This window comes from Callospermophilus lateralis, chromosome 3 (assembly GCF_048772815.1).
Source record: "Callospermophilus lateralis isolate mCalLat2 chromosome 3, mCalLat2.hap1, whole genome shotgun sequence".
Classification (NCBI taxonomy): Eukaryota; Metazoa; Chordata; class Mammalia; order Rodentia; family Sciuridae; genus Callospermophilus; species Callospermophilus lateralis.
Window position 1 is genome coordinate 109362313 of NC_135307.1, and position 26985 is coordinate 109389297.

Genomic DNA, 26985 nt, shown 5'->3' on the forward strand with positions numbered 1-26985 from the left:
CAATAAATAAAATAAAGGTCCATTGACCACTAAAAAATATATTAAAAAAAGAGTGGTGGGGACGAAGGGGCCATTTGGAAAAGCTTTATACAAGAATGCACACCGAATTTTCAGAAAAATGGATAGGATTTAGCCAGTGAAGAGGAATGGGGAAGGCATTTTAGGCAGGGAAGAGGGCATACACCAGAGAAGTTGGAATGGACTAGGTATATTTAGAGGGCAGTTCATTTATTCATTCATTTAATAAATATTTATTGCACTTTTGCTGTTTGTACATATAAATAAATTGGGGAAAGTGCTTTGAAGGAAAAGAATAGGCATCTATAAAAAAGAATCATGTTTAGCTGCCTGGAGGCAGGTGGCATTTCAGTGGAGACGAGAGGAGGGAAAGAAAGAGCATTACAAATGGGGGAAGAGGGGACCGTGATACAGGCTTCAAGGGGACTGGAGACAATGGCACATCCAGGAGCAGAAAGGCAGTTAGACTGGCCCTGGAGAGAGAGGGAAGGAGGGGGGGAGAGTAAGGTCTCTCCGATTCCTGTTCCTATTTGCAGGGGAGCAGCAGTAGAATAACAAGAAGCTGCAGGTGGGCGCCATATGGTAGCAACCCATTTGGGACTTTGCAGAGTCTCAGCATTCAGCCGCAGACCAGGGCACTGTGGTTCTGATGTGAGGGAACCGGGCTGTGCTCTGACCTCCAGGGTGAGCCAGGAAGGAGGGGCTATGTTGTCAAGAGCTCTCACCTCCAGAGTATGTTTCCAGGAGGTGCTAGTTTGGGAGCTAAGTCCTGTAGGTCCCAGCTGGCCTCACGACCAGCCTGCTGTATAACTCGGGTCTCATGTTGTCCATATGAAAAATGACTGTTTGGACCAGTTAAACTCAAGTCCTGGTTTCCAGTCCTAATGTGGTAGGATTGTTTAATATAAAAGCCTGGAAGTTTTAGAATGCCCCAGAACTAAGAGGAAAATAGGAGGAGCGCTGGAGGTGGCAGGAAGGTATGCAATTTCTGAAAAACCGTATCTTACTGACCTTGTTCTATGGGGTATATGGACAGAATCATGGGGAACTTGAAAGGAGAGGCTGGGGCCTGAAACCCCTCCAAAGATCTCTAACCTGTCATGAAGTACTGCACCATTGCAGCCACTAGATGGCAGAAGAGTTCAGATAGAGAGGAATGAGGGGGTGGGAGAACTAGGCAAGCATTGAAGCATTGTCTTTGGATGTTCCGGAGTAAATCAGATATTTCTACTTGTGTCACTATGAATAGTGTGTGTCACATCTGTGTACAGTAAAGATGTGTTTGTATGTGCCTGCCCATGATGGTTTCTGAGCAAGAAGACAGAAAATAAAACTGGACTAGGAATCAGAAGACCCCCGCATGCTAGTGTGGCTCTTTTCATTCCCTCTCTATATGACCTTGGCATACGACCTAGCTTCTTTGAGGTTTCACTCTTTTTCTGTAGAAGGGGATCATACCCTGGCTTATCTCTGGGTGGGGTGATGATAAAATGCAATCATGCCCTGTGGCTTATAGAGTTGTACCCATGGGCAGGGGGTCTGAGTGGTGTGTGGATTAGGGTATTTCTAGAAGGGTGTACTTTCAGGGAGGTGCAAACCCTTGGTAAGGTGGCATCCTTAATCATATAGTCTGCTACTTGTCAAGACTTTAGGGAGGGGCTGGGGATGTGGCTCAAGCGGTAGCGCGCTCGCCTGGCATGCGTGCAGCCCAGGTTCCATCCTCAGCACCACATACAAACAAAGATGTTGTGTCCACAGAGAACTAAAGAATAAATATTAAAAAAAATTCTCTCCCTCTCTCTCTCTCTCCCTCCATCTCTCACTCTCTCTAAAAAAAAAAAAAAAAAAGAACAAATTAAAAAAAAAAAAAAAAAGACTTTAGGGAATTAGACAGGACATAGAAAAAGCCAGTTCTGGAAGAGTTGAGGGAAGGCTGAGAGGGGAAGCAGCGTGCCTCTCCTATTTGGAGACAAAGCAGCGGGGGGCTCAGGATAAGGCTTCTGTGCTTTATCTCTGATCTCTATGGGATAAGGCAGGTGGGAGATCTTCCTGTGGCTCTTCCCTTGGTTTGGGCAGAGTTCTACTGAGGCCTGTGCCCTCGCTCAGCTCCCATCTGTGCTAACTGGAGGGAGCAGCTCAGCCTCTCTGCACAACAGCATCATCCGCTGCACCTTCTACCAGCTCATGATCCACAGCCTGGACCCACCCTGGGGATAGGTAAGCAAGACCTGTGCATCTACCCTCCAGCAACTGGAAAACTGGGACTGCAAATCTGAGAGGCAGTGGTTTGGGGATGGGAAGAGGGTCAAGAGAAAAAAGTGTAGGTGGTGAAAGACAATCTGGGAGACAAGGAAGAGGCACCCCAGGGGACTCACCAAGAGAGGGCCACCTGAGAGGTGAAAGCTAAGATCCTTGGTACACACATCCCACTACTTACCTCCTCAGTTCCCCTTCCTGTAAAATCTAAAGGGGCTCACCTGCAGGCAGGCCATGAGTGCCAAGTGCCTTGCTCTGGCCTTTGTTGGGGCTAGCCCCAGCATCCTGCGCAGTATTTCCAGCCTGGCAGCTTGGCCCACGATGACTAGCCAGGGATGCTTCTGGGGGGCACCTCAGCAAGGGCCCCACAATCCAGATGCTCTGATTGGTGTTCCCTTTGCTCTGTATTTGACTCTGGAGTCCTGGGAAGCTTACTAATCCCTTCCCAATCAGGAATCTCAAAGCATACCCTCAGAGCTGCCAGGACCACTTCCGAGGTTGGTAAGGGTAAGCAGTGTCTATAGAGCCATGGGGTCCATGTTGAACTTGACAAATGATGGCAGCAGCTAAGACTCTCACTATCCACCTCACTGAGTCCTGCCTTCTGTCTCGACCTTCCCCAGAGAGCTGCCCCAGCGTGCTTCTCAGGCTCTAATGGCTGTCTCTCAGGTAGTCTTCCGCTGACCTTGGGCTCCTCCTTCTCTGGGGCTCTGATCCAGAACTGACAGCTCACGGAGAAGGCCCTCAGAGAAAGATCAGCTGTTGGGAGAATGCTAAGGGGTCAGAGTGCCACTGAGCAGGAAGCTGAGGCCCGAGCTGAATATGACCTGAAAGAAGGACCTACTGCGTCCCGGGGAGCATTCTGACTGACATTTCTGATTTAAGGGGCTTAAATTTTCATCAGGGCCTGAAGAGTCCTGAAGACACAATATTGGGTATTAGGTGTTAAAACAAGTATACTGTATTGTGAACAGCGTATCAAAGAAAAAGTGATGAAAGCTTCCTCAGAAATTCCTCACAGTGGGCCTCAGCAGGCACTGTGAAAGGGTCAGCTCTAGAAAAACAATAGCTCGGGGTCCCAGAGCAGAGCTTGCAACACCCGCCAGCCTCTGGATGATGAGCGCTAGGCTGTGCCTGGCCCGGCCCAGTGAGGGAAGCCGTGTCCCTGGGTCATGCTTGCCCACTGCTGGAGAGCGCAGACTCCAGACAAGTCCCGGAGATAGACTCTCCTAAAAGGGACTGCAGGGCTCTCTGCCTGGGCTACCTCTGTGACCAATAGCCGCCAGCTGGCCTACTTGTCCTAACAGGATTATGGGATGTTCAGGCCAGGCCGAGGTCAGAGGAGATTGATGCTAAGGAGATGATCCGGCTGGGCTGGGAGTGGGGAGGGCATGTGAGGAGACAAGTACTTGGGGAGCCGGTGACAGAGTTATCTCTGGGAAGAGCAGCCTACTTGCTCCATCATCTGTGGGTGTGGTAGGCCAGGACCCTTGAGGCAACTGACCGCAGGAGTGCCCTGGGGTGCAGTTCTGCTCAGAGACTCACCCTGATTCTGCACCCTGAGACTTGGTCCAGGAGGGGCTGGGACCTCGCAGAGCCTTTGTTCCTAACACTCCCCAGATACGTGTTTGTGTGTCCATGTGCTGTTTCCAGATGGCCACCCAGATGTTTCCGCCTTTCCAGGTGTTCCAACTCTCTCCACAGAGCTGATCAGTGGAAGGGTTGTCTCTTGTGGTCTGAAAGCTCACCTCCCGGTGAAGGGGCTTTTCCTCTCCAGGGTCACATGCGTCTGCTGGTGATTTCACTGGGATGAGTGAGAGAGAGTCCCAGTCGGGGGACCCTGCTGCTGACCTGCTTTCCTCAGTGGCGTGGGAAATGAGAGGTGAGGGTGTGTGACGAGGATGTGAGGCAAAGGGAAACTTGTTTTTTCTCACCACTCCCTGCAGCCAACAGGGAGTAGATGTTCTCAGCGACTGGACTGGATCTGAGGGAGCTCTCTAGATAACAGCTACCCTCCTCTCAACAGAAGACTGCAGTGCTTGATTAATGTCAAGGGCCCTCTGGGGTTTTCTGGCCTCTTGAATCTGAGCTCCCAGTAGCTGCTGGGTGCCAGGACACTTTGGGGGACCATGGGTGTCATAGTGGTAGTTGTAGTCAGAGGCAGATGGAGCTTGTAGTCAGAGGCAGCTGCAGCTGAACCAACTCTGAGAATTTGGTAGACAGGTGGAGAGGAGGGAATTCCAGATCTGGTTAACTATTTCCTGTCCATCGCGGATGCTGGCAGAGGCTTTGATCCACCCAGCTTCCCAGACTCCTCAGTTTCCTTGCAGTGCCTACATCACGGACTAGAGGATCGCCAGGTCCCCTCTACCTTAAATCTGGGATGCTAGATCTTGTCATGGCAGTGTTGTCTCCTGGGTGGGACAGCACCCTCAACTACTGTTGTCAGTTTGTCATCATCATTGTCAATTTGTTCTAGCCAGAACTTAACGTAGTGATTTCTAGGTACCAGGCCCTATTTAAACACATTCATGAATAAATTAATCTAATCTGTTGATATCTCTGGAAAATTTTTACAGATGAAGAGTCTAAGGTACAGAGAAGTTAAGAAATCATCCACCTAGGTCCACAGCTATCATGTGAGTGGCAGGTCTAGGGTTGACACCCATGTCATTAGGCTCCAGAATCCATGCTAACATAACAATATGAGTGAAGCACTTTGCAGCAATTAAAGCATTCTTATTTTTTCTCATGGACACTCATATCATACTCCAATTATGTCATGGTGGTGGCTTTTTAGAGAGGACTCAGGCCTAGATACTCTGCTTTCCCAAGCAACCCAGTGCTCAGGGGCAGAGCCAGAGCAGACCCCAGGGCATCGCACTGCTTTCTCATTTGCCTTCCCCTCCCCTCTTTCCCTGTCCCAGCTACATAGCTGGGAGGAGCACCTTCCTGGGCTCCAGCTTCTCGGTCTCTGTCATTCCTTCCTTTCCCACAGTGAAATTACATGCATGAAGTACTCTGCGTGTGTTGTGTGGTGGTGCACAGCTGTAATCCCAGAGACGTGGGAGGCTGAGGTCAGAGGATCACAAACTTTTTTTAATTGAATATTTATTTATTTATTTTTAGTTTTAGGTGGACACAATATCTTCATTTTACTTTTATGTGGTGCTGAGGATCCAACCCAGTGCCTCACATGTGCTAAGCAAGCACTCTACCACTGAGCCACAACCCCAGCCCGAGGATCTCAAATTTGACGCCAGCCTCAGCAACTTAATGAGATCCTGAGCAATTTAGTAACACCCTGTCTCAAAACAAAAAAAAATAAAAAGGACTGGGGTTAACAGTGGAAGAGCGTCCCTGGATTCAACCCCCACTGAAGTGGTACCCTCTTTCTCCACAGAAAAACCCTCTTCACCATGGATTTTAGGACTGTCAGCAAAAGAGTCTCCACAAAAGAGTCCTATGTAGATAAACTTCCTATTTTTGTGTTGCCCTGTTTACTGGGCCACTGGCCAAAAATACCAGCCCTCCAGGTGCTGGACACCCCCTTACTAGTTTTTCACAAATGTATCCAGTATAGTACTTGAAGAAATGTGCAAACAAGGCTCTGGCCTTGAGCTGGGCTTCACAGAGATGTCTACATTTTTAAGATAAGTTACCAATTGGGCTCCATGGTAACAGCTGGCAGGGGAGGAAAGAAAGGGGAGAAGAAGCTCTCCCCTCTCAGGCGTTGTCCTTGAAGAGTTAACTTGCCTAGAACAATGAAAGAAAAAGCTCCTTTTATATGAACTTTTGCAGACTGTGAACTTCTGAGCCCCTCCCCTTATATGCTGGGTATAAAACTCTGAAACTCCCTGAACTTGGGGTTCAGGGGATTGATTACAGCAAAAGCTGTACCCTCTGAACCTGGCTGCAGCCAAATAAAACGGTTTCCTGCTATCTTGGGTGCCTTGACTCGTTTGTCCCTACAACATCAGTACTCCCACTCCCCCCAACAAAATACTTTGCATGTTGCCTGGCACATAGTCACATGGGAAGAGTTGCCCTCCCCATTTTCCTTGCTGGAAAATCAGGGCAGCGCCGTTCTGTGCCCATTGCTCTGTGGCCTCCAGCGAAGAAGGTGCACAGGGATCTAGAAAGAGGCCTTGCTTAGACTCTACGTGTCTGAGGTCAAAATGGGTATGGCCAAGAGCTTGTTGGCTGTCTGGAGAGGAAAGGCTCATGAACATGCCCACCAGTGGTCCCCATGGAGCAGCACACACAGAATGCTATCACCCTGATTTCTAGAAGGTTCATAAAAAGAAAGCTGCAGAGGACCTTACTGATAATCTAGTCCAAGGGCGGCAAAAACACATTTACTTGCCATCATTTCCCTATTCCCTGCCCATCACAGATGTCACTGATTAATTCTGGTACTTTGTCAGCAAGTTTGGATCAGAATCTTTCCCAATTTATCACTGAAGCAGCCATCACTTGAGCTCATAAGGGAAATAAGTCCTACTGGTTGTTTCTGAGTACAAGTATGTCATTGTACCAGAAAGGATGTAGGCTCTGAGAGGGTGACTTGCCCAAGGTCACAGCCAGTTAGAGATGGTGCAGGGCATTTAAGACCAAGTTTACAAGTTTACAATTTAAGACCCAGTAGGATCAGAATTCCAACACGGAGACCCCCAGGCCTGCCTTTTCCTGCTCACTTCTGCTCTGGTGGCTCAGTTGACTGTCCTAACTGAAGGGGCGTGGCAGGGATGACTTTGCAGTCCCAGATGAGATGTGTTTCCTTTCTTGTTCACAGCCCACCCTCCCAGGACAAGGAGGAGAGCTTGAATCAGGAGGCCAGAGCCCAACCCCAGGCCAAAGCAGAAAGCAAACCAGAAGGTGAGAGGATGGCCGAACCAGTGGGGTTTCTCCTGCCACCTCCCTCCCTCCTGTCGGCAGCCAGCCCAGGGCAGGAACCGAGGCACAGATCTTGGCCTCTGTGAGCCAGTCAGTCAGAGGGATGAGCTGAGGCTGCCCATATTCGGTTTCACTCCAGCCTCCTTCTTCCGGTCTGGTCTCCTGATATATAGCTGCTGCCCAAGGGTGGCATTGTGAGCTCTTCTTAGATAGGAAGGGAAGGCCAGAAGGTTCTAGGACTCCCATTTCTTTCTAATTTTGTTTTGTTTTTGGTAGTTGTAGATGGACGGGGCGCCTTTATTCTATTTGTTTATTTTTATGTGGTGCTGAGGATGGAACGTAGAGCCTTCCACATGCTAGGCAAGCCCTCTGCCACTGAGCTATAGCCCAAACCCCATGGACTCCCTTTCCTTTTTTGCTAAATCTTACCTATGTCTTCTTCCTATTACTTTTACCTAAGGATAGGGTTATTAGTGATTGATGTGAAATTAGCAGCCCCAGAGAGAGAGGGAAGGCTCTGCTGGATGAGGAAAGGCCACTAGGGGTCTGGTAACACAGATGTCCAGCATCTGTGTGGTGACTAAGATGAAGGAAGTGGGACAGCTACTGCCATGTGGCCTCTGCACACCAGGTCTGTCTAGTCCACTCAGAAACCCTGGGAGGAAGGTAGAGCAGCATTCTTCCCATTCTGTAGGAAAGGCTATGCAGGCTCAGGGAGGTCAAGGGACTTGCCCAAAGCCACACAGTCAAGATGTGAGAGAGCCTTACCTAAACTATTAGCTCTCCAGAATTTCTGTTTCCCTCCACTCAATCCTGTTCCACAGCTTTAACATGTCTTGAAATCAGCAGGATCCTTTCCGGAGGATTAGACCCGAGTGCTGAGAGTGCCCTCCCTCTCTCTGCTTCAACTGCTTGAGCTGTTCACAGCATCCTTGGCCACGATGGCCAGGAAATGTCTGTGAATACCTCTCATCTGTAGGTATCTCAGGGGACAGGGCAAGAACAATGCACATCATCTTAACTTTTCCTACCAACAAGAAATTTCCCCAACAAACCTTCGGAGACCATGCTCTCCAATAGCCCTGCAGCCACTCCCATCAGTGTCTGCAGCTGCCCCCAGAACCTGGTCCACTCTTCTGACTTAACCCATGTTTATGCTTTAAAGAGGAGACACCAGCTCTGCTCCCTGTAGTCACGGTCACACCAGCCCCAACTCTAGACACTAAGGGAGATCTGGAGGAGAATCCTGGTGGTCAGGTAGGCGCCCAACCTCTGCACAGGTGAGGGATTTAAGAAGCCCAGGGAAGGACTTTGTGGCCAAAAATAGTTCCTTCCTGAAGGTCTGAAATTCTATTTGAGTTTCATTCTTCTGGAGTAAGCATCGTTCTTCTCTGAAGTCACTTGAAAACCACAAAAACCTAATGTAGCCAGTAAATTTACTCTTAGCATCTCAATATGAGTGAGGTGATATGTACAAGAATGTACTGCCGTGGACTGGGGTTGTGGCTCAGTGGTAGAGTGCTTGCCTAGCATGTGTGAGGCACTGGGTTCAATTCTCAGCACCACATAAAAATAAATAAAACAAACGTACATCAACAACTAAAAAAATCAAAATAAGTTAAAAAAAAAAGAAGAATGTACTGTGAGTGCCACGCGCTGCGAGAACACAAAGAATTGTTAGTGAGTTTATTGGCAACTAGGGAACAGTGAGACCAGGTGGCTCAGAACACCAGACATCTTGGAATGCGGTGGGACAGCATTCAGCCTGGTGACTCTCAGCCTGGGGACCTCCCAGGCTCCTTACTGCCTGTGCACCTGGCCAGACACCTCAGCCTCAGCCACAGGGTCTTGCATCCTGACACAGCTTTGTCTTGACAACTCTTCTTCCACCATGCTCTGACCAAACTGAATTTCTTGTCTCCATGTTTTTCTGCTCCACACCTTGGCTCACATGGCTTCCTTGCTCTAGAATGCCATTCCCTCTCCATCTTCAGATAGCCTCATCTTGCCCACCCTTCCAGACCCATTTGTAAATACCTCCTCTGCTATGAAGATTCCTTGGTGTCCCCAAATCTGAATGTCCATGGTGCTGTGTGCCTGTCTTGAGGCTCTTATCACTGCCTTCCTTGCATTTTTGGTCTTTCTTAGTCCCTACTAGTGGTGAGGTTACTGAAGGCAGGATCCACGTCTGAGTATTCTCTGTTGCCACACGATAGGGAAATATAATGCCTAACATCCAGCTGAGAGGGAAATATAATGCCATATCAACCATCATCAAGTGGATATACTTTTTTCTCAGCAGCACATGGATCCTTCTCAAAAATAGACCATATATTATGCCATAGGGCAACCCTCAGTAAATATAAAGGGGTGGAGATAATACCATGCATTTTATCTGATCATAATGGAATGAAACTGGAAATCAATGATAAAAGAAGGATGGGAAAATCCTATATCATATGGAAAATGAACAATATGTTACTGAATGATCAAGGGGTTACAGAAGACATAAAGGAGGAAATCAAAAAATTCTTACAGATAAATGAAAATACAGACACAACTTATCGGAATCTATGGGACACAATGAAAGCAGTTTTAAGAGGGAAATTCATCGCCTGGAGGTCATTCCTCAAAAAAAAGAAAAACCAACAAATAAATGAGCTCACACTTCATCTCAAAGCCTGAGAAAAGGAAGAACAAAACAACAGCAAATGAAGCAGAAGGCAAGAAATAATTAAAATCAGAGCGGAAATCAACGAAATTGAAACAAAAGAAACTATTGAAAAAATTAACAAAACTAAAAGTTGGTTCTTCGAAAAAATAAATAAGATTGACAGACCCTTAGCCATGCTAACGAAGAGAAGAAGAGAGAGAATTCAAATTACTAACATACGGGATGAAAAAGGCAATATCACAACAGATACTACAGAAATACAGAAGACAATTAGAAATTATTTTGAAAACCTATATTCCAATAAAATAGAAGATAGTGAAGACATCGATAAATTTCTTAAGACATATGATTTGCCCAGATTGAGTCAGGAGGATACACACAATTTGAACAGACCAATATCAATGGATGAAATTGAAGAAGCAATCAAAAGACTACCAACCAAGAAAAGCCCAGGACCGGATAGGTATACAGTGGAGTTTTACAAAACCTTTAAAGAAGAATTAATACCAATACTGTTCAAGTTATTTCAGGAAATAGAAAAAGAGGGAGCTCTTCCAAATTCATTCTATGAGGCCAACATCATGTTGATTCTGAAACCAGACAAAGACACCTCAAAGAAAGAAAACTACAGACCAATATCCCTGATGAACCTAGATGCAAAAATCCTCAATAAAATTCTGGCAAATCGGATAAAAAGGCACATCAAAAAAATTGTGCACCATGATCAAGTAGGATTCATCCCTGGGATGCAAGGATGGTTCAATATACAGAAATCAATAAATGTTATTCACCACATCAATAGACTTAAAGATAAGAACCATATGATCATCTCGATATATGCAGAAAAAGCATTCGATAAAGTACAGCATCCCTTTATGTTCAAAACATTAGAAAAACTAGGGATAACAGGAAATTACCTTGACATTGTAAAAGCTATCTATGCTAAACCTCAGGCTAGCATCATTCTGAATGGAGAAAAATTGAAGGCATTCCCTCTAAAATCTGGAACAAGACAGGGATGCCCTCTATCACCACTTCTATTCAATATAGTTCTCGAAACACTGGCCAGAGCTATTAGACAGACGAAAGAAATTAAAGGCATAAAAATTGGAAAAGAAGAACTTAAATTATCACTATTTGCGGATGACATGATTATATACATAGAAGACCCAAAAGGGTCTACAAAAAAACTACTAGAACTAATAAATGAATTCAGCAAAGTGGCAGGATACAAAATCAACACACATAAATCAAAGGCATTTCTGTATATCAGCGACAAAACCTCTGAAACAGAAATGAGGAAAAACACTCCATTCACAATATCCTCAAAAAAAATAAAATACTTGGGAATCAACCTAACAAAAGAGGTGAAAGATTTATACAATGAAAACTACAGAACCCTAAAGAGAGAAGTAGAAGAAGATCTTAGAAGATGGAAAAATATACCCTGTTCACGGATAGGCAGAACTAACATCATCAAAATGGCGATACTACCAAAAGTTCTCTATAGGTTTAATGCAATGCCAATCAAAATCCCAAAGGCATTTCTTGTAGAAATAGATAAAGCAATCATGAAATTCATATGGAAAAATAAAAGACCCAGAATAGTAAAAGCAACTCTAAGCAGGAAGTGTGAATCAGGCGGTATAGCGATACCAGATTTCAAACTATATTACAGAGCAATAGTAACAAAAACAGCATGGTACTGGTACCAAAACAGGCGGGTGGACCAATGGTACAGAATAGAGGACACAGAGACCAATCCACAAAACTACAACTATCTTATATTTGATAAAGGGGCTAAAAGCATGCAATGGAGGAAGGATAGCATCTTCAACAAATGGTGTTGGGAAAACTGGAAATCTATATGCAACAAAATGAAACTGAACCCCCTCCTCTCGCCATGCACAAAAGTTAACTCAAAATGGATCAAGGACCTTGATATCAAATCAGAGACTCTGCATCTGATAGAAGAAAAAGTTGGCTCCGATTTACATATAGTGGGGTCGGGCTCCAAATTCCTTAATAGGACACCCATAGCCCAAGAGTTAATAGCAAGAATCAACAAATGGGACTTACTTAAACTAAAAAGTTTTTTCACAGCAAGAGAAACAATAAGAGAGGTAAATAGGGAGCCTACATCATGGGAACAAATATTTACTCCTCACACTTCAGATAGAGCCCTAATATCCAGAATATACAAAGAACTCAAAAAATTAGACAATAAGATAACAAATAACCCAATCAACAAATGGGCCAAGGACCTGAGCAGAAACCTCTCAGAGGAGGACATACAATCAATCAACAAGTACATGAAAAAATGCTCACCATCTCTAGCAGTCAGAGAAATGCAAATAAAAACCACCCTAAGATACCATCTCACTCCAGTAAGATTGGCAGCCATTATGAAGTCAAACAACAACAAGTGCTGGTGAGGATGTGGGGAAAAGGGTACTTTTGTACATTGCTGGTGGGACTGCAAATTGGTTCAGCCAATTCAGAAAGCAGTATGGAGATTCCTGGGAAAGCTGGGAATGGAACCACCATTTGATCCAGCTATTGCCCTTCTCGGACTATTCCCTGAAGACTTTAAAAGAGCGTATTACAGGGATACTGCCACATTGATGTTCATAGCAGCAAAATTCACAATAGCTAGACTGTGGAACCAACCCAGATGCCCTTCAATGGATGAATGGATTAAAAAAATGTGGCATCTATACACCATGGAGTATTACGCAGCACTAAAAAATGACAAAATCATGGAATTTGCAGGGAAGTGGATGGCACTAGAGCAGATTATGCTTAGTGAAGCTAGCCAATCCCTAAAAAACAAATACCAAATGTCTTCTTTGATATAATGAGAGCAACTAAGAATAGAGCAGGGAGGAAGAGCAGGAAGAAAAGATTAACATTAAACAGAGACATGAGGTGGGAGGGAAAGGGAGAGAAAAGGGGAATTGCATGGAAACGGAGGGAGACCCTCATTGTTATACTAAATTACATATAAGAGGTTGTGAGTGGAATGGGAAAATAAACAAGGTGAGAAATGAATTACAGTAGATAGGGTAGAGAGAGAAGATGGGAGGGTAGGGTAGGGGGGATAGTAGAGGATAGGAAAGATAGCAGAATACAACAGTTACTAGTATGGCATTATGTAAAAATGTGGATGTGTAACCCATGTGATTCTGCAATCTGTATTTGGTGTAAAAATGGGAGTTCATAACTCACTTGAAGCTAATGTATGCTAATGTATGAAATATGATATGTCAAGAGCTTTGTAAGGTTTTGAACAAACGATAAAAAAAAATGCAGCAGAGTTGAGAATCACTGAACATCCTTTGAGGGTTGCCGGTATTGTGACATTTGCTAGAGATGACATAGACACAGAGTCTAGGCCTTTGCTCAAACTAGCATCTTATAGGTTATTTGGGGAACCTAATCTGAGAACCCTCAGAATCAGTGGCTTTTAGTGTGGAGATAGTCCAAACACTGATCTGTAGACGAATGTATTAGCACCTGGGAAAATGTCAGATTCAGATTATTGGTATCCAGTTCCAGAGATTCTAATTTAGTTGGGATGCGAAGAACCAGGAAAATTGCCTATCTTTCTTTCTTTTTGTGGTAGCAGGGACTGAATTCTGGGGTGCTTAACTACTGAGCAACAACCCAGCCCTTTTTAATATTTTATTTTAGGATCTCACTAAGTTACTTAGGGCTACATTAAGTTGCTGAGGCTGGCTTTGAACTTGCCGTTCTCCTGCCTCAGCCTCCTGTGCTGCTGGGAAAACTGTTTTTAATAAGCTCCCCAGGTCTGGGAGCCAAAGGTCTCATTCAGCCTGGCATTTAAAGCAGAGTAGCTTGGTGGCTAAGAGGTCAAAGCATTGAACTATGCATATTCAGATCCCAGCTTTAGTTTCTCCACCTGTAAGATGAATATAATTCCATGTCATGAATTGACTCATGAAATATAGTAAATGCCAGGTATTATTATTAAACCATTTACTCTGTTGCCCAGCACATAAAAATGTGTTAATAATAAGTGGGGTGTGGGGGCACACATCTGTAATCCCAGTGAGTTGGGAAACTGAGATAGGATTGCAAGTTTGAGGCCAGCCTCAGCAACTTAGCAAGACCCTGTCTCAAAATAAAAAATAAAGAGGGGCTGGGGTTGTGACTCAGTGGTACAGCACATGCCTAGCTATATGAGGCTTTGGGTTCTATCCTCAACACCACATAAAAAATATAAATAAATTCAATAAAGGTATTGTGTCCATCTACAACATATATATAGTTAGGGATGTTGCTGAGTGGTCAAGCCCTGGGTTAGATCTCAGTACCAAAAAAAAAAAAAAAAAGGGGGCAGTAAATAGGTATCATATAAAGTAATATAACAACTTAGGAGATGTAGTAGACTCCACAATGTGTTGTTACCACCAAAGATATCATGCTATATACGAGGTGGCATTTATAGAGGCCCAGTATCTAAGACAAGGGAGGTGGTAGTCTTGTTCCACTGAACGTGTGTTCTGTGTTAAGTTTTGGATGTCCCCCTTCTGGGGTAGAGCTAAATGGAATGAGTTCATCAAGTTGTGGAGGAGTCTGTAGGCTATAGCACCAGGGGCAGGGTGATGATAGAAAGACCTGGGGATCTTTAAACCAGAGAAGAGAGTTGTCTCTTGGACGGACACTAGGCTTGCTCTGTATGGCTCCAAAGAGTAAACCTGCATGCAGAGGTGGCACTGGTGTGGAATTTTGATGCAAACATGAGCTCCAAACCAATAAGAACTGTTAAAGATGACAGAGCTGTTTTAGGTGGTGAAATCTCCATCACTGGAAACGACCAAATAAAAGCTGGGGACTGGGGTTGTGGCTCAGTGGTAGAGTACTTGCCTCGCATATGTGAGGCACTGGGTTCGATCCTCAGCGCCACATAAAAATAAATAAAGATATTGTGTGTCTATCTACAAATTAAAAAAAAAATTTAAAAAGATATTGTGTCCATCTACAACTAGAAAAAATATTAAAAAAAAAAAGCTAGACCACCATGGTTAGGAATATTGGGAGGGGAATTTTGCTGAATGGTTGCTCTAGTTTTCTCCTACTTAAGTGTTCAGATGTAGCCTGAGAAGAAAAACCACAAATGGGGAGGAGTGGGGAAGGAGGACAAACAGAGCTCTCACCACACATTAATCTGTTGGCCTTGGATTGCAGGAAGGTGCCGCTGGAGCCGAGAACACAGGTGAAATGACAGGTGAAGAGGGTAAAGCTCCTGGTGAACAAGGAACTAAGAAAAGTGGAGGTGATGGCAAAACTGAAGCAGAAGAAATAGAAGATGAACCCAAAGGTGGAGGTGAAAACCAAGCAGAAGATGGTGACATGAAAGGTGACAAAGGTGAAACTGGAGCCCAAGAAGTTAATGCTGAAAATCAAGATGAAGCCAAAGGTGCAGATGATGAAGGGGGAAGTGACGGAGGGGATAGTGAAGAGGAGGAGGAGGAGGAGGAGGAGGAGGAGGAAGAGGAGGAGGAAAAGGAGGAGCCTCTGTCCCTGGACTGGCCTGAGACCAGGCAGAAGCAGGCCATTTACCTCTTCCTCCTGCCCATCGTGCTTCCACTGTGGCTGACGGTGCCTGATGTCCGAAGGCAGGTGAGTGCCCAGCTGTACCTCAGGCTGCCTGTCCACGGGCTGTGGGGCCTCTAGGTCCCAGGGCTCATACTCAAGGGGAGAGAGCGGTTGGCAGGGTTCCACCACTGCAAGGATGTGCGACATGACTGCAGCTCTGGAGGGAGACCATGCCTAGGTGACATACCACTGGGATTGGGGGCCCCTAGACTTCACATGTGCCTTTTGTCCCTCATAATCAGTGTCCCTGTAAATAGTGTGATCTAGTCTCCTTAATTCCTGATTCTTGATTTATTATTTAGGAATGATGCCACTGTATCATGTTTCCATGGGATTTTCTGAAAACCCAGGGTGGATACTGATATTCCTACCCAGTGTTTCTATTTGTAGAGAAGGAACTGACTAACGTGTTCCACTTTCTGTCTTTGGGTCCAGAGAGGATGGGGCAGGGTGAGATTGCAAAAGCCAAACCAGATGTCCTGATGGATCTGGATCTAGGGCAAGCAAATATCTCTTGAGTTTGGTGACCGTTGAGTGCCTTCCTGGCTGGACTCCCCTGCGCTCACCTTCTTGCCATTCCACCTCAAGGCACTCACTGGAGACGCCTCAGTCCTACTCTGGTCTCCAGAACCTCCCATCACTTCCACCAGATCTTGGCACCGACCCTGGGGCTCCCTCAGGAGGGCCAAAGACTTTTAGCCTTTTTTTCTCTTCCTTTTAAAACAGGAGTCTAAAAAGCTTTTTGTTATCACCTTCCTGGGATCCATCATTTGGATAGCCATGTTCTCCTACCTCATGGTGTGGTGGGCTCACCAGGTAAGTGAAGGGCAGGAGCTCCAGTCTTGCACCAGCAGCTCCCAAGGGCACTTTTTCCTCTCAAGACTAATTTCCAGTACCCAGGGAATATCAAGGAACAAGTGAATTTATGCAGTCTCTACGTTGTTTCTAAAGGTTTAAAAGTACAGACATCTGATTGTAGTGGGCACCGAGCTTTTGTTTTGTGTGATATTCATCCTAGCACAGAAAGCCTCTCCACTCCAGCGACCGTGTCGTATTAGCCGTCTTCCCTACTTTTTCTGTCACGCGGTGCACCTCTCTCCTCCTGGGGAAATCCCTCACACTCTGACAGCCAGCTCAGTTTTGCTGGCTGTCTGGCTTCTTCCCAGTCCTGGTCTGCGTACCCAGGGCTTTTCCGTCCGGCTTGGAATCGTCCTTCCAGAGCTGTAAACCTCTGCAAGCTTTTCTCCTCTCCCTCGGCTGCCAATAGGACTTGTGCCATACGCGCCTGTCTGTGGCCTCTAATTTGGTTCCTGGCAACGGCAGAGGTCTGTGTTTTCTGGAAATGCTGAGGTAAACAGATATTTGGAGAAGCAGCCCTTTGGGCAAGGTAGACGTGCTATAGTTTGAGTGAAGGCAAGGGCAGAGCTGATAGTTCAACTTGGAGATGAGCAGGGGCCTCGCTCTCTCCCTGTGGCCACCCATCCCTTGCTCAGGTGGAGGGCGTCCACTGAGCTCCTTGGAAGGGGCTCCCCCTGCACAGAGTAGTCTGGGATTGGTGCTGTGAAGGCTCTGTGGGTTTTCCCAGGCTCTTGCCATGGTTTCTCATTACTGTTGCTGGTTTACCAGGTTGGCGAAACAATAGGGATTTCTGAAGAGATCATGGGTTTGACAATCCTGGCAGCTGGCACGTCAATTCCTGACCTCATCACCAGTGTGATTGTTGCTCGGAAAGGCCTGGGAGACATGGCTGTATCCAGCTCTGTGGGTAGTAACATATTTGATATCACTGTCGGGTGAGTGGCGATGTTCCTTTCCAAGGCATGTGAAGTAAAACTGGAAATCCCTGCGCGGCTGTTTGCTGGTTTTCTGCTTCATTCATTACACACGAATAAAAGGGCGTGCACAGTTGTTGTTTCTACAAGGCAACAAAGTATCCTTCCTTCATCATCACAGCCCAAACAAAGGGTTCACAGAACTTTAGCTGCTGTTGGAAATGTAACTGACTAGAATTGACAGATGAAGTGAAAAATGAAGCTCACTCCATTCCATTACAAACAGTCAAACACAGGTATCCAAGTTTGCAGAGGGATTGGAAGGAAACTTTTCACTTCTTGATATTCCAGCTCATTTGCATTTGGATTCCTGCTAGCCCAGTCTCTAAAAAGCATTTTGCATAAACAAGCAATTCCTTCTTCCTCCTGTTCCCATCCTCTTCCCTGTCCTCCTGACCTCATCAGAGCAGAGCGTTATTTCCATTTCCCCAATCCTGGCCTGGATGTGATTCCCTTTAATTTGAATTGTGAAGTGCTTGCCTAGCAGGCATGAAGCCCTGAGTTTGATACATACATTGAAATAAATTGAATGTGTATATGCATATTGGAATGGGATCGCAGACAGTGGCAAAGAGGCGTAGGAGAGCCCCCTAGAGAATTTAAAGAAACTTTATCCTGACATAGGCTTTAGTCATAAAAATTTAAGAGAGTCAGGGGGCTGGGGTTGTGCCTCAGTGGTAGAGCACTTGCCTAGCATGTTTGAGGCACTGGGTTCGATTCTCAGCACCACATGAATAAAATGAAGGTCTATCAACGACTAAATAAAAAAATTAAAAAAGATTTAAAAAAATTTAGAGATTCAATTGATCTGTGTTAGTCATATAGAAGGTAGAAAGCATACAGGAAAGAAAATAAAGTTCTAACTCAGAGCAGTGTTCTAATCCAGATTTTCCCAATCATTAGCTGTGAATCCTTGGACAAGCACTTTAATTTCCCCAAGCCTTAGTTTCCTCACTTTGAATTGGGGCTAATAATTTCCGCTCTATTTCATAGTTTCTTTTTTTGTTATGTGTGAAAAAAGTAAGTGCTTAGTAAACTGTAAAATACTAATTAAGTATATGGAATTATTATAAACATTAAGAATATTCACAATGTTTCTTTAATCTTGCAGCTTGCCCGTTCCTTGGCTGCTTTTCTGTCTTATCAATGGATTGCAGCCTGTGCCAGTCAGCAGCAATGGCTTGTTTTGTGCAATTGTTTTGCTTTTTCTCATGCTCCTGTTTGTGATCTCTTCAATTGCATTATGCAAATGGAGAATGAACAAGATCCTGGGCTTCACAATGTTCCTTCTTTACTTTGTATTCCTGATAATCAGTGTGATGTTAGAGGATAGAATCATATCCTGTCCTGTATCTATCTGAGTCAGTCACTGTATTCACAATGGACATAGATAAGATTGTGTCAGAAGTTGTTGTACCTCTTGTTATATTAATAAAAGAATGAACATGATGGAGGAGAGTGAACTGAATAGTCCGGAGTCTCTGATGGGAATGTGATTTGGGACTGAGCCTTATCCTTGAAGATAAGGATTGTGGGTCAAGAACCTCACCTCTGGAGGAGTGGAGTTCCCACCTCTTTCTCAGGAAGACTTATCTCCTGTGGAGGCTGCAGAAGGAACCCTGAAGCCAGAATGTCTTCTAAATTAAAGAACTGGGGACTGGGGTTGAGACATGCACAGCAGAAATAAGACAAGGTCCCTTGTTCATAGTTCCCTGATCATTCCTGAAGAGCCACGGGTCTAAAGATGTAGATGGGGGTCTACACTCACTCTCTTGGCTCCGCTCCAAGCACACACTACAGTTTGCTATGTGCCCTTTTTCTGTTCAGACGCGAAGTTTTATCAGGCTTACAGTAATTATATGTTCAGTTACTGAGTTTAAGGAGTTAAGGCTATGGGGAAAAATAATAGAAATCAATTCTCATTCTACATCATAGTCCAGTAAAATGTACACCAGCATTTTCTAGCTTTAAAAGAAAGCATTAGCTTTTATTGTTACATTTCTGAAAAGCGAAATTACAACAGGAAGCAGCCTGAGAAATGAAAATTTAAAATTTGCTCTTGAATTGGGAAGAGTGGAGATTAGAGAAGGAAAACTACTTTAAGGGCTATTTAAAAATATGTTCTTGTTAGAAAACCCAAATTTGAATTATCTCTATCAGTAGTCACTTTGAGGGGTTGACGTTCAGCTGCCCTGGCTCTGCCCCTCCAGCATGTTTTACAGTGGCAATGGTCACTAGTGAGTGAAAAGGGATGTAATATTTTTTTGTGTATGTGGGGGTCAGGTACCAGGGATTGAACACAGGGGCACTTTCCCACTGAGCCACATCCCCAGCTCCTTTTTGTATTTTATTTAGAGACAGGGTCTCACTGAGTTGCTTAGGGCCTTGCTAAGTTGCTGAGGCCGACTTTGAACTTGTGATCCGCCTGCCTCAGCCTCCTGAGCTGCTGGGGTTATAGGTGCGTGCCAGCGTACCCAGCAAGGGATGTAATTCTAAAGAGCCCAAAGTCAGTAGAGCCAAATATGGTTTATAAAGTAAGAGATCCAGTGGGGCAATGCTATTTTTTTGTGTGTTAACCTAGATAGGATTGTAAGGCTAGACTGATTTCTTGTGTGTTTCACAAGTGGATCTTAAGGCAATTTACAAAGGGGAAATGCTTGCCACAATAACAACATGTTGTAGTTAATGTAAAGGACACTTGTACTTTTTAAAAAATTTTGTGGTTACACGACTTATGTGGAATTTGATATGCTTGTATATTAAGCCACTGGTTACTGCTTTTACTAGCTTTGTTAAGGGGCATGTTAGAAATAACTTTATCTTACTGGTATCAGAGCAAAAGGAGCTTGGGTAACTAACTTATGATGACAAATATGGCTTCAATTACAAACAGGAGGAATGACTGATTCACTAAAGCAAGAAGATAGCAGGACAGATGTGATGTGGGAAAAAAAGATCAGTTATTTTGGTGTGGGAGGGCTAAGGTGTTCAAAAAACTACATTTTTTAAGATGAGCTGCTTTATTTAATTAATTGCTTCACTACTTCAGGACTCCCATGATTTGAAAGTAATTTTTATTAAAAATTTAGTAAAAATTATGAGTCCCAGTGGTATTTTGTTTTACAAATATGGATGGGCTCATCCTTGTCTTAAGATCATATAAGCAGAATGCTCAAGAGAAGACTAATGAATACGAAATTCTATATTCTTAAATTAATTAATCTAATTCTTGATGGGGCCACACTGTGGAGTCTCCATATATGAGGGCCCAAGAATAGGAAGGGACATCCCAATATCAAAATTCTGGGTGCCAACCTGGTGTCTATAGCCAAGTCCAGCTAACCTCAAGGAAGTCACCTCCTCGCTGACAGCCTAGATCTGATGTTTTTCATCGGACTTAATGAGGAGAGATGAACAGTGAAATGGTCTTTTACAATAAAGTGCTGACATAGCCATTTAATAATTAAAATGAACTCCAATTACATAATTATCTTTCCCTAGTTTGCTGGACTTCTGGAATCCCTTTGCCTATCAAGAAAGTTCTGGTCACTTCACATTATGACAGAACTAAGTTATAAGAGATGAAATCTGGGTCTTGGCAAATGAGTAGAAATTCACCGGGTAAGAGAAAAAGAAAATTCCAGGGAGATGGAAAACTCATGTAACTTCTAAAAGATTAATTTGTTATGCTTGGAAATTAAAATTTCTGTCACACAATTACAAATCTTCAGTTGAATAAAAATCATGCTTTTAAAGAAAGTACCATCTTAAAATGTCAGGAAAATATTGAGATAATCCTCTCATTTAATATACAAATGATCTGTATAGTTACCTGGGACAAATTCTTGGTCATTCATTCAGCCTAGAAAGCCTTAAGTGTTCCCACATGAGTATCTCAACTGGAAGACAGTTGAGATACTCATGGCTGTGCCATGGATGACTTTCTTCATTCCCCTTAGGGTTGCATTTACTTGATGGTCTTGGCAACAGGTTTGAGCCAGATTTCAAAAAATGTGAAATTCTTTCTAATTAAATGGGTTAGGATTCTGTATGTAAATAAAAAAGGAATTTATTCCAAATATTTGAAAATTATATGTATTTAGGTGGTTACTATACTTTTATTGACTTTAAATGCCAATAAATACCTTTGGCTCTGATTCCTTTTTTGTTGCCCTGCAGGTTCAGCCTGCAATGTGTTCTGTGACTGGCTGTTATGAAAGATGCAAAGAGAGGGCTCATAAGCAGGTCTGATCATCCCCAGGGTACCATCAGGGCCTGGCAGGATATCCTGGGCCAAGATTGTCTATACAACAGAAGGTACATTCTGGTCTTTAGGTCATTGCTGTGATAAAACAAAATCTAGAGGACTTGATATATGGAAAAGTCAGTTGCTCCAATAGTTTTTATTACAATATCACATTTGATAAGAAAAAAATTTAAATACAAAAGGAGGGAGCCATCCAAAGTAATAGCAATTGTGGAAAGGCAGTAATACCTTTATCAGAAGTCTATTACCATTTAGGAGTGTAAGCACAAGTACACAGACTTTTGGAATCAGAGATGAAAATTCCTTGTTGGTTAGTATACTACTACTTTGTAAACAAAAATTATTTAGCCAGCAAATGTGCTTTCTTTGAAGCCAGAGAACGAAGGTAGTACAAAGTACTAAGGATATTAAAGTAAGTTGGTATGCAGCTGCTAAATTTTGAAATAAAGTCTAGTGCTTTAACAAAATAGGAAGAGGCAGAGCATACACTAACTCTGGCATGATGGCCAAAGACCCTCTCAAAGAGGCAGCCTGCTCTTTCCCCTTTTGTCTGATTTAAAGTACCTAATAGTAGCTCTTAAGTTCTAGTGGAAAAAAAATAAAAATAAAGCTGAAGTACTTACTGGATACTACCAAATAAATGTTTTCTTTCCACAAAATTTCTATATGGACTCAGCCAACATTTTTTAGTTGCACTAAAGTGTAATAATAATCATCAGCATAAAGTAAAAATAAGTATGCATTGCCTAAACATTTAATCTACATTTTCCAGGATTATTTTCTACATATGAAAATGGGGAGACAGATTAGAAAATCTTATAACAAAATAAGATGGCAGTTTTAGGGCTTTAAAGAAAAAAATTCCAGAAAAGTCTGAATAAGGATAAATCAAGATGAACAGCTGCATAATTCCCTGTGCGGCAAGAGAAGGAAAAATTTGAAGATCTAAAATACAATATAAAATACAACTGTGTGACATTCAAACATAATGAGAGGAGGTAATAAACAGATTATACAAGCACAAAGCATGGTTTATTTTCCACAATTTAAACATATAACCAAAACTAAGTGTAAGAAAATAAGAGATAACATAGTAAAAGGGCATCTCTGTCCAACATGATTGGCCATGATTCCCTAAAATGTATGGTCAAACAGAAAACTGAAAAACCTTTGTACAGAGTTATTTTAAAGGATGATCCCTATTTTAATATTCTTTGGAGCAGGGTTTGCTATTTTCTGTTTATGTTTTAGGTTTTAGTTTTAAAAACTGTATTTCTGTAATAATAATCCCTAGGGATTAAAAGTAGGGGAGATACAAATTTATCTAAAAGTAGAAACAAAATCAGAGTGGGGGGGGGAGGAGATAAAAATTATATTCACTTTTCCAAATGAGTGAACTATCAAGAATGGGTTCTGTCTCACTCCTTTCTGTCAAGATATTTGAAATCTATAAACTATGATTCCTTCATATTGTTGGTATTAAGTAAACAACAGTGCAAATGTTCTTGGAAGAGAATAAAAACAACAAAACCCAGAAGATAATGAACCTCAGAATCCTGTTTGGAGAGATATTTACTACCAATGCCAAAGCCTCCTCTATCAAAAGTCTGTGTCAGTTGACAACTTTCAAATGACTTAAAGAACCAAAAGACTCACAAAGAATGTGAAGCTTAGATTTAAATAGTAAAGAAGAATAAAACTGGAGTGGTATTTACAAAGGAGAGGCAACTGGGCATTATGGCACACATCTGTAATCCCACTATAATCCCAGCAATCTGAGAGGCTGAAGCAAGAGGATCGAAAATTTGAGGTCAGGCTCAGCAATTTAATGAGACCATAAGCAACTTAGCCAGGCCCTGTCTCAAAATAAAAAATAAAAAAGGGCTAGGAATGTGGCTCAGCGGTAAAGTGCCCGAGTTCAATCCCAGTAACAAACAAACAAACAAGCAAACAAACAAAAACAACAATGAAAGGAAGGCAGATATATGTATAGCACCAGATTTTTCAAGTAAGCAAGTTCAGTGTCAAACGAATTGAACTAATGTTTTGCATTTTTAAACTCCATTACTGTCAGAGTAGAAAAGCTGTGAAATGTTTCAGCTTGGTGCTATTCACTAATGGCATGAGATCAAAAAGTAGTTTTTCTGTGGTTGATCTAAGTCTCAGGACTCCAAGATGTTTCAGAGTGTCATGAACTCTATTGGCTTTACACATCCAATTTAGGACCATCCATTTTATTTCTTTAAAACTGACTAGAAACTTCCTTCATTAATGGCAATCTATGCAAATATGTACACACACATATTGAAAAATCTATAAATAATTCTAACAGCCAAAAGATGCTTTTTCCTTACCAGAAATTACCCAAAGAAAAAGATATTAGAAATAATGTGGCTAAAAATATATTTTCAAAAGTCAATTTAATACTCATGGTATTTGAACAGTCAATTTATTATTATCTGATTTCTGCATTTTAGATTCCACAAACTTCAGATTCTGAAGCTGGTTGAAAAGCTAAGTTCCTCAATATGGGAAATTCTACCTGGCTGTATTTTTAGAGGGTTATTATTTTTCTACTGTTGAAAAAATACTTTGAATATTTATATATAGTATTAACAGAATACCTCAGTAATTCATATATCAGATAAATATTTTATAGTACAATTTACATCTCCAATATTTAGATATTAAAATAAGGTAAAATTTGGAATAGTCAATTGTCTTTCATATTTCCCAATATAAGTTTTCACATAGAATATTAAAATTTAAGTTGATATTTGCATTGTGAGCCACTTTCTCTGTGTCCTGTATGTATATATCAGCAATAGAAGAGATTTTGGAATCATGGTCTGGTGAATCTCTGCTCAATGAGTCAGTCTGGCCAGTGTACACCATCCTTGCCAGGACACACTCACTGTAGTCAGGCCTACGGTGCTAACATGCAATCCTAGGAGGACACTGACCTAGTATTAACATTTTAAAATTTAATTTTCCCAAGTAATAAAATATATATATATTTATATATAGGTAGATAGATAGATATAGATATACATATAGAGATCTGCAGTTGTACTAAATACTTCAAATAACAGCAGACAAGGAAAATAAACACTTGCTTCATAAGTTTAAATTCATTTTAACTTTGCTATATTAAATTTAAAAATTAAAAAAATATCAACTTACTATAAACAATTTAAAATATGTATAATACAACTTCATGGTCAAAACATTTGAAGAGTCTATGAAAACAAAACATACTTTAATCTTACATTTCTGTTTAGGTTCCATACATGATTTTTCTGTCTCTTCTAAGAGAAATCATAAGACAGTTGTCATATTTTATGGCAACTAATTTTGTTAAGAGATTTTGTCATTGCAAAAATACTTAATTACTTATTACAGGAAGTTAAAGAGAAAAGAAGTGGGAAACAAAGTGGTTCTCTCCCTATTTGTTACTATCCTCTTCTGAAAACATTCAGTACAGAAGTGCTCTGAACTTTCTGAACCATTTACAATTGCATTCTCAAAAATCGGAGAAAAAATGTTTAGAGTCTAAAAGTGAAATTACTTTGTACAATAACTATACAATATATACTGAATGTACACACACACACACACACACACACACACACATATCTTATAGATAAGGTTCTCCAAAGGTTTTTCGACATTCCATCACTCCCGTACTTGGTGGTCTATCACAGTTGTGTGTACTCTTGACTTGACTAGGTGTGAGACGATCATATGCCATTTTATATTCTTTGTCAAATGCATCTGCAAAAATTCACGAACAAACAAAACTATAAAAAACTTACGTCTGAAACAGACAATAATCAAGTTTCATAATACTACAGAACCACAGAATTAGGTGCTAACAAGGAACCTCTAGGACAATCTGCTATCTGAAGTACCACAAATTTCAAGGCTAGAGCTCCCAGGAGACCTTAAAGTCCTTAGTATTTTAGAGCTAGATTCCATAGACCAATTTTAATTTTACCAAGCACAAAATTTAAAACAAAATACCATATACAATTTTTTTGTACCTTGATTTTCATTCTCAATAAACACAGGAAGAATAAGTAATGGTATTCTCCCACCAGAATAGAGAAAAAAATTATCCATATTTTCTTAACTTTTATGGTTTAAATTTTTACATTTAATTTTCTGCCCCAACAGGAATTTATTTTGGTTTATGTGCCCTAAACTTCCTATTATGGGATACCCTTGGGAAAAAAAAATCCAAGTATCTTCTGACATCATGTAATGATTTTTGCCCCTTTATTTCTCACGGGAAATAGACGGAGCTAATAGATTGTGACTTTATTATTAAGGACATTATTCTAAGGCCTGTGAACTTCTTGTGCAGAGGACAATTCACATGTGAAAAAGGGAGAACATGGGTTTAGAAGTTCTGTTAAACATTTCTGTGTAGAAATTATGCTCTTACCAATTTTTAACACACACTGGGGAAAAATCTGCCCTTGAGAGATCCAAATGAGGTATGCATGATCTGAGTATTACTCAGGTTCCATATTTTTGATTTAGGGAGACAACAGACAACAGAACATCTTCCCCCTCTGACACAGTACCACAATGGTGCCCACAGAGGTGGTTTGAGTTCAGAGCCAACTGCATGAGCAAGTAAGCCTCTCCAGCTTGGCAGTCCAGATTTCTCTGAACATTCAATGAAATCACCTTTGGCAGAGGGCTAGGGAAAGACCTGAACATGTCCTGGGCTTGTACTGGGTAGAGAATAAAGAAATGGTAAAAATGATCTTTTCTTGGTATTCTTTGTATCATAGTTAAAAGGCTGAGTTAAAATAACACTTTGCCTCGTTTTGACAAGTTTCAGCTTCTTTCCCAAGTGGCTAGAATGATTCTTCCAACATTATATAATTGACTGCCTTTCCTAAGTGATTTTATCATATATCCTCACAGATATTTTTGTCTATTTCTAGACTCTATTCTGTCCTATTGAGTTTTCTAGCTCTCTCTGTGCTAGCATCACCTTGCTATAATTACAGGAGCTTCTATAAAGGCAAATCCTCTAATGATTCTTTAAATAACATTTCCTGAATATTCCTTTTATTATCAGATTACCTTTTAAAAATTGAGATATAATTCACACACCATACAATTTACCAATTTTAAGTGTAAAGGCCAGTTTTTTGGGATATATTCACAGCATTGTACAACAATCACCATTATCTAATTCTAGATCATTTCATCTCACCCAAAAGAAAACTCATAGCAGTTAGCAAACTTTTCCCATCCACCCCTCCTCCTAGGCCCTGGAAACCACTAATCTACTTTCTATCACCACAGATTTGTCCATTTTGGACATTTCATTATAAACCTAATCGTACATACAGTATATGGTCTTTTGTGTCTGACTTCTTCTACTAAGTCTGTTTTCAAGG

The 26985-nt window shown here is 42.1% G+C and overlaps 2 protein-coding genes across 4 annotated transcripts in view; one reads left to right on the forward strand and one right to left on the reverse strand.

Annotated features, from left to right (window-relative positions):
• Slc24a1 (solute carrier family 24 member 1) overlaps positions 1 to 18659 on the forward strand; it is a 35728-nt gene extending 17069 nt beyond the window's left edge. Inside the window, exons 2-5 of the mRNA XM_076850970.2 lie at positions 15056 to 15490; positions 16193 to 16282; positions 17093 to 17259; positions 18410 to 18659. Coding sequence (XP_076707085.2) covers positions 15056 to 15490; positions 16193 to 16282; positions 17093 to 17259; positions 18410 to 18659 — 942 coding nt within the window. The remainder of the gene's footprint in view (positions 1 to 15055; positions 15491 to 16192; positions 16283 to 17092; positions 17260 to 18409) is intronic.
• Positions 18660 to 21672: 3013 nt separating this feature from the next.
• The window catches only part of Dennd4a (DENN domain containing 4A), a 113732-nt gene continuing 108419 nt past the window's right edge, over positions 21673 to 26985 (reverse strand). For all 3 annotated transcript variants that reach the window (XM_076850969.2, XM_076850967.2, XM_076850966.2), the window contains one exon: positions 21673 to 25339. In XM_076850969.2, the coding sequence (XP_076707084.2) occupies positions 25203 to 25339 (137 nt within the window). In that variant the 3' untranslated portion in view covers positions 21673 to 25202. The remainder of the gene's footprint in view (positions 25340 to 26985) is intronic.